The following is a 14,573-nucleotide window of genomic DNA, read 5'->3' on the forward strand; positions in this document are numbered from 1 at the left end:
CAGCCTATGCTTACTGTAACACACAAATCTAGAGTAAGAACTTCCTCCACTGTTAATTGAAGATACTGAGTCTTAATTAAAGATATTTTCTCAGAACTCTGCTGAAATTAAAAAGGTGTTATAAAAAAAAAAACACAGTCTGGCTAAGAATACTTCTCATTATTGTGATAAGCGAATTTTACTGATTCTCTGATTATCCAGAGATTCTTTCAGGAGAATTTGGCTGAAAATTCATCTCAGGCATTGCCTTTATAATCAGTGTATCCACCATTTTACAAGTAGCAGGCTGATAAATAATGCAATATGGGTTTCCCAAGAGTCAAGCCTCTTTCCTGCCTGCCATTTCACTGAGCCAAAGTCTTGCTCACTAGATTTCAGGTTACTGTTTTTGTGTTACAGGCCTTTATTCAGGCCTGCTGATTTTGTGTTATCAACCCTCAACTTACCACAGCAGTTGTAGTGCCAAAGAAGTGATTTGGTATAAAAGCAGGCAAGAGAGCAAGAGCACGATGCATTTCTGTGCATTCAACTGAAACCTTTTGCAGAGTTCATTTAGAGCAGTTTTCCATTCGTGGAAACAAGTCCATAAGCTAGAACTTCAAAAAAGACTTTTGAGAATGCTCATGGCCTAAATGGCTTACAGAAGGACAAGGAAATGTACGACTTCGACAACATATTATCCATTCTAACAGGAAGCCATTGCAAATGTAGGCTCCATTACTATTATTGCTGCTTGGTGAGTGTGGTGCTCAACTTCTATTAAGCAGGACAGAAGACAGACAATAATGACATTGAAATGCAATGCCAGTAACAAGTCTGTTTCAGAACCCCCCCCCTCCCCCCCGTGTTGCACTATTGGGGTAGTGAGCGTGATGCACTTTTAATCTTAAAGCACAGAAGCAGGTTTAGGTTCTTTGAAGTTTGCTAACAAACCTGGGAGCTCTCTGCAGAGACAGAACCAAACCACTACTAGCCTCACTGCTGTTTTCGTTGTTTATTTCTAAGCACTAGTGCAGGGGCGGGGAACCTTTTTTGAGTCAGGGGCTGCTGACCCACGGAAAAAATCAGTCAGGACCAACATACCTCACTGGCATGACCCTCTGCAGAAAGACACTCTCCACATTCCTCTTGCACGCTAGAGCCTCGGGGGGCCCAAGCTAGTAGATTTTGTGTGCTCCAGCCTTGCACTGGGGAGGCGGCAGGGGAAGGGAGGGCTGGAGCACCTCTGCAGACTCCCCAATGCTGAGGTAGAAACAGTGAGCCTCGGGGCTGGATCCAGGAAAGCCAGAGGATGCATTCAGTTCCTGGGCCTTTGGTTCTCCACCCCTGAACTAGTGCAAATGTGTGTAACAGGAAGGGAAGAAATGGGAAACAAAGCCTTTTTTCTACACTCCAACTGATTCCCAAACAGCAGAGCCCCTATACACACGATTCACTATAGTATCAATTCCTTTTTCAGAGTTTCTACGTCTACATTGCATCCCTCTAGTGCAAAGTCTATGCAAATGAAGTGCAGATTAGCATATCGCCACACTTCATTTGCATAATTAATCAGGGGCCATTTTTGCACGAGAGCAAAATGCATTTTTGCGCAAAAAGGAGCCAGCTACCCAGTTCCTTTTTGAGTAAAAACCCCCTCTTGCACAAGAGCCGTTCTGCCTGAAAAAATGAGACGTAGCCTTAGAGTGCAGTTAATCAGACTGGAAAAGGGTAGCGCTGCCTCCTGTTCTGAAGTGCCCAGCATCCATTTAATATGTATTCAGGACATGGGAGGATTGTATTTTGGTCTAATATGGCATCACCTATGCTGCTGTCAGTAAGGTTTGAAGAGGTGGACTAGGGAGGGAATGGTTTGAGAAGGAAAAGTGCCTAAGATGCATTTAAAAAGACTCTAGAAAGAAAATAGGTAATACAAAACAAAGGGGAAAAAATCCACCTTACACAAAGCTTAGTTAGTAATATTTCAAATTCATTGGTTCACAAGGACTCATTTAAAATTAGTTTAAAATGAAACCACAAGAAGTGCTGCTTACCATTTGAATGCATGAGAAAGCAGGAGAATTTAAAAAATAAAGGCAGATAAAAATGTATTGCTTCTGGGAATTTAAAAAGCAGCTTACCTTGGAACAACTTGGTATGTCTACCTCACACACATTCAAATGCTGAGCTGCCTCTCCTATGGCAGGCCTGGGCAAAATGCCCTCTGTGGGCTGGATTTGGCCCACAAAGCCACCAGATCTGGCCTGTGGACATGGGGGGAGGGAGGAGGCCTCAGGCAGACTCCCTGATTTAATTAATTATTTAACCTGCTATTTAATTAATCACTAATTAAACTACCTATCGTACCATCAATTAAAGAAGTAAACATATTCTGGGATTTTCAAACATGCATTTGAGAAAGGCTTTCCAAATAGAGATCAATCAAAGAAAAACAAAAAAAGTCTTTCTGCTCCTGAAATTGTCCCTTAAGAACTGTGTACATGCTAAAGGTTTCTTTCTTCTCTACCACCATCACTTATTGAACCATACAATGAGGTCATATAATCCATGGTGTGCATTCCTATAGCAACAAATTGAGATACTGTACATACTAGGAACACTCTAGTCTGCATTTATTCCTAAGCAAGGAGAAGAAAAACACAGGGTCTGTTTACCCAACGGATGCAGTCAATGATAGCTATTTAACCACCTAAAAGTGGTTAAATAGCTAACAGTGTATTACTGATTAACTATTTCCTAAACTTAAATATAAGCACCAAAGTTACTTAATCTTTATGCTTTTCTCAGGTTGGCTGCAATAAAAATTTAGAAAGGCATTACAAATTGTGCCACATTTAGAGTAAGAAAAAAGAAGAAACAGTTTTTGGAAAAGTTTTATTGCATTTGTTTTCCATATGGAAGCATTGACAGAATTGAAAAAGATGCAGCATTCACATTACTTTCAAAGTGAGACAGATCCATTAGCCTTTTTCTCCCTGTAATCCCCTTCCCTCCCCCATGGCTTTGATTGAGTATTTAAACAACAAATGAAAAGATTACTTCGGGAATCCATGAATACAGCTTATTTCATTTTTCCTTTGTTTAGGATTGATTGAGGGCTCCTAGGAACACAATGCTAACTGCCCCTTTTCAAAATGATTCAGAATACAATACATTTTCTGCCCAAATACAAAAACATTAATTTCAATCACATACGGATTTAGTACTATCTGCATGTGCTTTTGATGGAATGTTCTGTCCCTCCATCAACCATTTACGGCTCATTGTTTACTATCCACACAATCATGACAGTAGGCATGCATACTCCTTAACACTGACACTTTCCAATTGAAAATACGCAAATATAAGAAAAAATTTACAAAGTTATAAAGAGGGGCAGTCCTAAAAACAGAAAATTAATTGCTCAGAAGGACCTACACACAAACCATCAGTGCTAAACTTTCATGGCAAGTTGTCATGTTCTAAATGTTAACACTGTTGAAAAGGTATTGCTCCAACAGCTTATTTATCAAAGTCAAACATACATTAAATGATCCTAAGAGTTTTTTTTTAATGAATTTTCCTTTTTCCTCTAAGTGTAAGGCATTTAATCAAGAAAGTCTTTCACCCAAAGCTGCAACATTTTCTCTAGAGGGGCAACATTTTCTGCTTACAAGGGAGGGAGCAGACAATAATGCCAGAAAGATGGAATCAATTTTGCCTCTGAAAACAAAAAAGATCATGTTGGCAACATTTGTTTTAAATACTTTAACTGCATGTGGTCACAATATTAATTGGCTCTCACAGCATCACACCCTCGTCTCCACCTTTCAATGATCAGTAAGCAAAGTATCTATTTCCCAGCTAAAGTCCTCTTCTATGAAAGCAACCCACTGCCCAGCCAGAGATGTTCACACCATCAGGAGGTCCAAAGAGATCTGTGTAGGTTGGAAGATGGCACCGTTGGCACTTACGTGTCATTCACAGATATCCTCACAGTCTAGAGATAGCATGATATCCACTCAGCAGAGACAGGCATAACAGAGAGAGAGGGTCTCTTTCACATTAGTTATGCCATACAGAAAGCAGATAGAAACAAAGGCCAGTAAAGTTAACAAGTTTTTTTAAAAAAAGACGACGCTTTCAGCCACTGGAGACATAATATTATCTAAAACTGCAGAAGACAGGGTTTTTTTCCTCTGCAATTGACAGCCTTTAGTAGACATAAAAAGAGTTTGTTTTGTTTTAAACATTCATATAAAATTTTATAACAGTAGTGCTGAAATGTGGTTCAATTTTAGTGGAAATTCTGTTCAAGAATTCTTCAGACCACATACTGGTATGGGTCTGCCTTTCCTTGGTCTGGAGTAGCGAATGGGCTAAGCCATGCTATAGAGAACGGATGGCCAAATACTGCTTTCATGTTCATCCATTTTGTTTTTTTAGCCCATCTTCTCTCTTCCTTTTTCAATTGTTCTATTCCCTGAAAACAGAAATATCACACTTTCAGTCAAGCACTTAATTGCTGTGGTTCTGATTTCAGGAAAAGGATTTCACAATTACCCCATATCATATGGATGGAGTAAGAAAATACAAATTTACCTATAGCGCCTTTCCTTTAAAAAAAATAAATAAAAGATAGGAAATGTTCCTTGGAAAACAAAATTGCCATTTTTGATCACACTGAAAATATGTTCTAACCGTTAAAAAACCCTGCAATAAGTCCCATGTGCCAATTTTAACACAAACACAACATGTACTTTTATTGGCTGAAAGCATTTTCATATGCCTAAGATAGATATGGGAAAGTTTTATATAAACCCATTATAAGTTTGCAGACAAAAAAACCCCAAGGATAATCCCTATAATGCTCCCAGATTCATCATGCAAATTCAGGAAACATCCTCTGTTCAGCATGGCTGAACATACCTGGTGCCTCCAGACATGCCATTAAAACTGCTGCCAAAACATGCATGGGCAGATAGCAGGAAGAAAGAGTGAAATAAGTATACTGAATGGAGAGAAAAATGGATATTGGTTTAGTAAAGATTAGAGGGAGAGCAAAAACAGGCTTTCAAGCAATCAGCTGAAATGGTCCTTAGGTAATCATTTAAATAATCCTGATAGATTGCAAATATTGTAAAATAAATTAGGTCTTAAAAACATACAGCTCTAGCTGCTACAAATGCATTGTTTGGTTTTGCTCTCAGTACAGAATGATATTCCTTCATTCTGGTCACCTGTAACTGGCAGACCATTTCAGTCTTTAACTTAGAGCCTTTTGGCAGTCATCTTCCTATTGTCTATACACATGGATCCCCTGCACTGCAGCTCAGTACACTGTAGAACAAGTGTGTGTCTTGAACTCCCACTCCTGGAAGTTCTATGCAAGCAGGCATGTGGGGAACTTGCTCTAAAGATTGAAGCATGTTGCACTGCTCACTAGTGAAGCCATCTCCAGAAATAACAGGGGGCAAGTAAAAAATGGATCTAGCCTTCTTCCAACAGAGGACAATTACCATTGTGGGGTACACGAGAGGTGGGGGTGAAGAGGGGAAATTCTTAAAGCTCAAGCTCCCCTCCCCAAATGATGCAAGCCAAAAGAAGTTAAAAAGGCCACATTTAATAGAATTTCTACATGTTCCCCAACATCATAATCCACATGCCAGCTAGACACAGCCTTGATGCTAACAAAATGAGAAGGATGTGTAACATGGGTGGCACAGAAGGAAGTTCTAAAAGAATAAATACCCTCCCCTGGACCTTTAAAAACTCAGCACCTATATATTCAGGTGCCTATAGCCATATGTACATAAACATGTGACTATTTCTAAAGACACCCAACATGTATGAAAACATGTATCCTTAGGCACCGAAGTCTGAAAAATTTGGCCGGTATTTATTGAAAATTCAGTAATGACTTCCACACACACTTCCATTAATTTATAAGCTGATATTACATTTTAAGCTTAGTTGTTCAGCAATATACTCTCCTGGGATCCTACTCAACAGAAAATATCTGCAACTTTCACTGAGACAAAGTTGCCCTGAATGTAAGTGGGATGAAAGTGCAAATACAAGCTAGCTGGGGAACAAAGACCTAAGAGAAGCAGACTGCTCTCCCAGGGTCCGGGGTGCCAGATTCTAGCTTTGTTTAAACTTTCCACAGGCTTGCTCACTATCACAGAGATTTCCAAACTGAGGGCTGCAGACTATTGACAGACCCAGGTTGTATGCGATGGGTAGAGTTTAGGAGGACATTGCTCCCCGAACGGTATATGTTGGTGAAGTGGTGACCGGTGATGGTCTCTCCTCAAGGCCGGAGGAGCCAGTACTGCAGACAGGTGGCAGAGGGTGAAGCAGAGCCACCAGGCAACAGGTGGAGGGTGAAGAGAAAGGACTAGCTTTGAGAGGAGGGCAGCTGGACGAGACTGGATGGTTCTGTCACTGTCACGTCCCCAGAGAATCAAGCCTTCACCTCCCCCTCAGGACTGGGACTTGACAGTGCTGCACCATTCCCACCTGGACAATGCTGTGATCAGGATCATCAGGTAATGACTGGGCTCAGCCTGACATTAAGTCACTCCCTCATTTCCAGGCAAAGGGGTGCCTGTGAGGCACACCAGGGTGTTGGGTGGGTGACTGGCAGGGCACTCGGGAGAGGGTGTCAGCAGGGGCTGGTTGTGGTCCCTTCACCTGCTGACTGACTCTGGTCCCTGCTAAAGCAAGGGACCCCTCCCCATCCTGGTAGTCCTCTCTGTGACAGACACACATTACCCACCAACGGCAATACCCACCACCGTTGCCCAGGTAGGCCTCCAGGGAAAAGTGTTTGGGACCCCCTGCGCTCATACACTCAGCTGTGGCCCCTTTAAAGCTGTCACTTCTCTCAACCTACCCAATTAGGTTAGCCAGGGAAGAGTGAGAACTAATGTTAAGCTATGACAAGGGAGACTTCAACAGTCACTCTCAGGGCAATACCATTCTCAAGAGTAAAAGTCACTATGACAAGTCAGGATTTCACCTTTGAAGGAGGAGGCAGGATATGATGTTGAATAAGGGACTCAAAGTCTCTGTATAACCTCCACATTGTTGCTTTAGCACTATGGATAATAGGGATGTAAAATTAGTTAAATAGGGGTTGGCGGTAGGGGCAGCTTCTGCCCCTGCCTGTTAACTGGTAAGCATCACCTGGTAAGGGTAATACTCACCAGTTAACCATTCACATCCCTAATGGATAGCTTTTGTGGCTGTGGAGCACATCAGGGCTGCTGAATTTCTATGCAGCTGCAGTGAGCAGCCAATTAACTAAATTATAGAAAACTTAAACTGGAAATGTACAAAACAAAAGTTTATTTTCCACCTCAATGGTCTCATCTTTGCTTTTCAGCCCTTGAAGCTGTAAATAGTAACATTAGATACTATACACTGGAATCTTTAATGACTCCTTAGCAGCAAACTCCAGAGGGGGTCTGTTGTGCAAGATTCTTCATTCCACTGGGGTGAAACTCTCTGCTGGGTAATCCCGTTACATATCCTCATTAGGATAAAAATATCAACTCACTTCTGCTGTAGTTGCAACATCCTCACATTACCCAACTACTTCTGCTAGCCATCTAGAGTGAATTCTGCCACTGTGCGCGGGCTTAGTTTGTTTTATAGCAGCTTCAAAGGACCCAACACACACTAGAGCAGTGAAGCAGAACCACATGTTATTTCACAGATCTTACAGCTGCGAGCAAGGAATTGCAAGACCATGGAGCACTCACCGTTTCATCAGTGCAGATGGAGTGCACCTGGGTCCCAAACATTACAGATGTGAAGATGAGAAACAAGAGAGCTTCAAAACACAAGAGGATAAGAAGGATCACTGTAGTTGGTGGAGAGAAGGAGCTGCATTCTGTAAAAACATATGACAAAATAATGAATACTCAAAAAATAAGAGACAAGTTCACATGTAAAATTATGTAACTACAAATACTTGTTAGTATCAGCAAATTCTGCCACTAATTTCTCATACCAGATTATCTGAATTTCTCAAGAGTTCAAAAAAAAAAATTCTATCAAAATAAGAAACTCACATAACTGCCACTATCAGAGACCTACCAAAAGGGTATGTGATGCCAAAGGAAGGGTTACTGACATAATTTTTTTTTCCCCAATTAAAAATACTAAAGAAAGAAACTTGTACTGTGATATGCATGGCATGCAATTTTCTTTTCCAAATAAGCATCCCTCCAGTGCTCTGAACTGGACCTTAGAGCTTGCAAACCCGATCTGTAGAGGTTTTACTTATTTTCTCTATGATGAAGTCCATTAGGAAGGGGCACCGCAAGTTGATGGTTGAGAGACAGTGGACACCAGAGAAGATTACTTCTGTAGCACCAAGTGTACGTTACAGAAAGCAAAAGCATGTGCCTTTCATGCCTTTTGAAGACAGAAAAGGGTTGCATATTCTTGGTGTTCTCATACCCGCCCTTTTCCCAGAAGGTCTATCTATACTGCAATGTCCCTGCATGGTTAAGCACGGTTTAAAAGGATAGTTATGAAAGTCTTATGACTGGAATACTGGTATACCAGAATATAGCTTGCTCAGGAAGAATCAGCACGAGAATCAGGAAGGAGGTGGTGTGTTATATGTCAAGAAGATATACACCTGTTCTGAGGTCCACAGAAGGTGAGAAGTAGGAAGTCTCTGGGTAAAGGTAAAAGGAGCAAAAAAGTAGGAGTGATGTCAGAGTAGAGAGGGTCTACTATAGACTTTTAGTCAGGAAGATGAGGGTGATGTGGCATTTCCTGAACAAACAAACAGAACCACAAGACTTTATAGTTATGGGTCATTTTAACTACCTAGACACCTGCTGGAAAAGTAATATAGGAAATGTTATGTTTTGCTGTAAGTTCTTGGAGTGTACTGGGAACAACTTTTTGTTTCAGAAAGTGGAGGAAGTAACTCGGGGGTGGGACAAAACAAACCTTTTAGACTGATTCTGTCTAACAGTAAGGAACTGATAAAAGATCTGAAGATGGAAGCCAATTTGTGTGAAAGTGATGAAGAAATGATAGGTTTTATGATTCCAGGGAAAGGAAGGAGTGGAAGCAGCAAAATAAGGAGAATGGGCTTAAAAAATAAACACATTTTAACAAACTTAGAGAAGTAGTTTGTAGGTAAGGTCCTGTGGTGGGAAAAAAGTTTAGGAGAACTGGCAGTTTCTCAAGGAGACATTATTAAAGGTACAACTGCAAGCTAGCCAGATGGAAAGGAAAAACAGGAAGAATAGAGTAAGATGCCTATCAGGAACATTTTAATGACCTGGAAATCAAAAGGGAATCCTATAAAATGTAGCAACATGGACAAATTCCTACAGAAAAGTACAAAAGAAGAGCATAACAATGTAGGGGCAAACTCAGAATGTCAAAGGCAGAAGATGAGCTATGCCTAGGAGACTGGAAAAGGGCAAATACAGTGTCCATCTATAAAGAGAACCCAGGGAATTACAGACCAGTCAGCTTAACTTCTGTACCAGGAAAAATATTGGAGAAAATAATTAAGGAATCCATTTGCAAATGTTTATATAATAAGTTGGTAAGTAACAATCAGAATAGATTTATCAGGAACAAATCGTGTCAAGCCAACCTGATAGCTTTCTTTGACAGGATAACAAACCTTGTGGATAAAGAGGAATCAGTAGATAAGGTATATCTAGACTTTAGTAAGGCATCTGATAAGTGTCTCAAAAAGAGAAATGACCATGTAGAAAGGAGTACTGCAGAAAGAGATATAAGGGTCATAGTGGACTACGAGCTAAATAGGAGTCAACATAATGCGACACTGTTGTAAAAAAAGCTAACATAATTCTGGGATGTATTAACAGGAGTGTTGTAAGCAATACATGAGAGTCAAGGGGAGCCACGGTGCCGGTACATAAACAATCCGGGGTGGTCCGTCAAAGTGTTTCCGAAAGTATTTCCGTGGAACACTTTCAGAAACACTGGTCTAGATGGTATCTGGTCCTGCAATGGGTGCAGGGAACTGGACTTGACCTCTTGAGGTTCCTTTCAGTTCTATGATCTCACTTTAACATACAGGAATTATCCATGGAAACATTAACCTTTTCTATGTACAGACATGGAATCTTAACATTCTTTTTATCAGTTCTCTAGGTTATGTATGGTGTGTTTTTAAATAGGAACTAACCATTCAGGACAGAAAACTCCTAACAGGAGTGATGGAATTTTAAAACTCCAGGAATGCTCACAAAAATAAAAATTAGATAATGACATTAACAGCATTCTCTGGCAACTAGCAGTCAAAAAGCTGTCTTTCCCCTATACTATATCACAATGATTTCTCTACAGAGTAAGTTAGTATTTGAAAGGAATCCTTTGTCAATACTCACTTGTCCAGTCTTCTTCAAAGCAATACAGGAAATGAAATCCCACCATGATTAGGGCATGCATGGAAATTAGTGCTATATACATCTGAAACACAATGTAATTAAAGCATTTTTAAAGCATAACTGTAAAAAGCTGCTTATACACACATCCAAGAAAACTACATTGAAAATGCTAAGGCTGCAACACTCAAAGATTAGGAAATGTCAAAACTAATCCAACCTTAATTTGGCTACCTTATGAATATGCATTGATACAATTTTTTTATTACAACCACAGTAATTTTGTAATTACAACCTTTACATAGCATTTTTCATTGTAAACCCTTACCAAAATGTTCAATATCATTATTCATATTTCATAGACCGAGAAACTGAGGCAGAAAGATGAAGTGATTTGCCCAAGGTCACCCAGCAGGACAACAGCACCCAGGTTTCCTGAGTTCCAGTTCAGCTACCTATCCCCAAAGCCATGTTGCCTATCATATATTATGTATAGTCTCTAATGAACAAAATAGACTATTGATAATGTGCAAAATGAGATTTTTAGGGGCACATAAGTTGGCCAAAATTTGGGTGGATTTTCAGGGGGAGAGCCAAAAGACACACCCTTGAAACCAGACAATACTCTCAAATTTTGAGTCCTTCTTCCAAAACATGGAAGTGTATTAGAGTTTTTCAATGTAGCTGTTGTAAAGTTGTGTTTCTTGGATTTAATTTTATTTTTTACCATAGGAAAAATGTATTTTTCCCCGATCTTATTCTGACCCATTTTCACTTAAATTTAAAAAATACATATCAACATGAGGCACACACTTGATATGGAAAATGTTAAATTGTTAACTATAGGCATTGCTACTCCCACCACTTATACATACACAAATATGTATGTAGGAAGGTTTTCACTGTACTGGCACCAAATGAGACAAACATCAGTAAATGTGAGAACAGAATATCTTCCAAATGAAGTGCAAGTGAAAGACAATGGAAAAGTATTTTTCTCTTAATACTTTTTGGCTGTGTCTAGACTGGCCAGTTTTTCCAGAAAATCAGCCGCTTTTCTGGAAAAACTTGCCAGCTGTCTACACTGGCTGCTTGAATTTCTGCAAAAGAACTGACTTCCTACTGTAAGAAATCAGTGCTTCTTGCAGAAATACTATGCTGCTCCCATTCAGGCAAAAGTCTCTTTTGCGTAAAGCTTCTGCGCAAAAGGGCCAGTGTAGACAGCTCAGATTTGTTTTCCGCAAAAAAGCCCCGATCGCGAAAATGGCGATCGGGGCTTTTTGGCGGAAAAGTGCATCTAGATTAGCACGGACACTTTTCCACAAAAAGTGCTTTTGCGGAAAAGTGTCCGTGCCAATCTAGATGCTCTGTTCCGAAAATGCTTTTAACGGAAAACTTTTCCATTAAAAGCATTTCCGGAAAATCATGCCAATCTAGACGCAGCCTTTATGTGTTATCATTCTTCCTCCCTCTAAGCCCTTAAAAAAGATTAATAGAAGAACTGGTTTAATCTTTTCCTCTAAAACAGATTACGTGCTTAATATGGTCCATTTTGAAAAACAGGCATTTCAAATTTAGCTGAAACTAAAATCCACATTTGGGATAAACCAGTTAGGAATAGCATTCCAATCTGGATATTGAAATAAGAGAGTCACTTATATCTCCACCTTCTTCCTTCTTAAAATAGTTAGTAAAGGCTTAATGAGACGGAAGAGAGTTTAGTCCAGCAGAAAAGTACGTGGTGTAAATATTTTCCAGTTTTCCCAACTAAACTAGGTATGCCTTCTCAAAGAGAACGTTAAGTAGCTTTGCTTTCGGCAATATCACAATACACCATGCAATCAAAAGCAAATTAAAATGTTCATACACTTATTCTCAATTCTTATTTCAAGCCTGACTGAAGACTTGCATCTATTTCCTAATACCATAATATAAATTTGTCATAAAAGATTACTGAAAAAATAGAACAAGCTAAAAGTCTATTGTGCAGCCTTAATATTCTCTTTACATGATTTTTTTGGGTGAAATCCAAGGAGTTTTGTCATTGACTTCAATGGAGCCCAGATTTCACTGTTTACATGGAAAATCTGGTACTGTACTTAAGTTTGCACTTTCATATATTTGCTCTAAATACAGGACAGTCAGAAAATCAGAAGCCTGATTTCAGTGCTAACATTGGTTACTTACAAATAGAACCCTTGTAATCCTTGTCAAAAAACAAAGGTTTCTTTTCACCCTTGCTGTGAAGAGGTAACAGCATGTACTATAGTGAGGCACAATACTATTATTATTTGTATTACTGTAGCTCCTAGGAACCTAGTCACAGACCTAAAGTCCACTGCACAAGGTGCTGTATGAATATAGAACAAGACGACAGCCCATGCCCCAAAGAGCTGATTGAGATTTCATTGCTATTACTGTGGAGTATTTTGTGAAATATATTTACTGCTGTGTTATAATTCATAACTACTAAAATTACACAATTGACAAAATAAGTGGCAAAGTATCTTTTTTGATTATTTATTCCTGTTCTTTTATTACACTTGCTTGCTAATTATTTACTTTTGCTAATTTGTAATATATTTCCCAGTTTTGTTCTACTAAAAAAAATCCCATACACTATCTTCACAGCTGTTTAACAAGTCGTATTTGGAATTTCATTATCTCTGGTTGGACAGATAAATTTACTTAATAAACAACTTACTGTAAACAGTACGAAGTACTTCTGGTTATTCTCTCCTACACAGTTATTAACCCATGGACAGTGATGATCCATTTTCCTAATACATCTCTTGCAAACACTGAAATAAAGAACAACAATTTTGATAGTGTATGGTTTTTGGAAAATACAGCAAGAGTACAAAGAAAATATTTGGCACCTGGAAGGATAAAGGAGAGAATCATAAAATACAATTTGAACCTGAATATTCGGATATATATACACACACGCACATACATTTGCTAATTTGGCTACCTCTGTTCAAAATTGTTAACCCTTCTATTATCCAAAATTGCAGTCGTACAAAAAGTAAATGTTAAATCACAACAATATAACATGACTGTTGGTCCCTTTAATATACAGAGACTAAACATTATACTTAAGCAAATGAAATGAAATTGATTCTAGGTTTGACCTCCTGGCTCTGTGAGAGTTTCAGTGTAACAGAATAAAAAAAAAAATACAATCACAGGATTCAACAACGGATCAACTTCTCTGAATAACCTTTGTAACAGATTATTTTGCAACAGATTATTTATTACATTTATTCAGTGAGGCGCTTTATTTTTAAAAAATTCAAAATAATTTTCAAAAAATACCAGGAAATGGGGTCATTTATGCATAGAATTAAATTTACCTCATCACTGTGACATCATCACCACCACAATTTAAAAAAGCACTCAGCAAAAATGGGCATAAATACTCAAGTGCACGTAAAAATTCTAGTTACAAATTCTAAAAAATAAAAGTCCTGGAAATGAATACTGTGCTTATCAGTAAAACAATCAAAAGATAACTAATTCATTGTAACGCTAGTGTCTCTCAGCTTTCTATTCACTGCTGCTTCACTGCACATTTTAAATTTCCGACTAACATCATAACAAGCATATGATATAGCACTGAAGAAAGCTAGTCCCCTAATGCTAAAATGAATGAAAACCAAATATGAAATCCAGGAATATGTGGTTTCACAATAATCCTAGGAGAGTTTAAAAATCGAGAAATCAGGGACTCTACTTACTATATTTTTCTTCTTATAAAAGTTAAACTGTTTTGACATTAAAGAAAAAAAAACAAACTTAAACTAATTACAAGAATGCACTGACAACCAAAAGAAAACATCCCAAACTTGTTCCTGAGAGCACATACTAATAAATATTAACATCCCTATTTTGAAATAGGGAACTATTACGGATCCCAGAATGAAGCAATTTCCAAAGGCAAGAAGAATTCCCAAAATGCAAATAAGCAACTCAGACCTTGATCTCAGATGTCAAAGTATGCAGGCACAGGACCATCAGGCTTTGCAAAATTGGGACCTAAGGTTTTTTCCCCCTCTCAAGCAGACAATGTTACGCAGGTCAGTTTGGGCCCTAAGATTCAATAGTTGTCACTAACACAAGCAGCTTTATATTGCAGAAAGAAGTATAAATACATTGTGGTTTAAAAACCATGGGTATTTAAAAGAGCACCTTAAC

General features: G+C 38.8%; 1 protein-coding gene across 2 annotated transcripts in view; it reads right to left on the minus strand.

Moving 5' to 3' along the window:
• ZDHHC3 (zDHHC palmitoyltransferase 3) overlaps nucleotides 1-14,573 on the minus strand; it is a 47,484-nt gene that overhangs the window by 6,202 nt on the left and 26,709 nt on the right. Inside the window, exons 4-7 of one of the 2 annotated variants that reach the window (XM_075921869.1) lie at nucleotides 13,081-13,177; nucleotides 10,380-10,461; nucleotides 7,749-7,879; nucleotides 2,859-4,462 (exon numbers count right to left, since the gene is read on the minus strand). In XM_075921869.1, coding sequence (XP_075777984.1) covers nucleotides 4,304-4,462; nucleotides 7,749-7,879; nucleotides 10,380-10,461; nucleotides 13,081-13,177 — 469 coding nt within the window. In that variant the 3' untranslated portion in view covers nucleotides 2,859-4,303. Of the gene's footprint in view, nucleotides 1-2,858; nucleotides 4,463-7,748; nucleotides 7,880-10,379; nucleotides 10,462-13,080; nucleotides 13,178-14,573 lie in introns of those variants that run through there. The other variant, XM_075921868.1, reaches the window with a different exon arrangement.

The sequence above is a fragment of the Pelodiscus sinensis genome, chromosome 2, assembly GCF_049634645.1.
Source record: "Pelodiscus sinensis isolate JC-2024 chromosome 2, ASM4963464v1, whole genome shotgun sequence".
NCBI classification, from domain to species: domain Eukaryota; kingdom Metazoa; phylum Chordata; order Testudines; family Trionychidae; genus Pelodiscus; species Pelodiscus sinensis.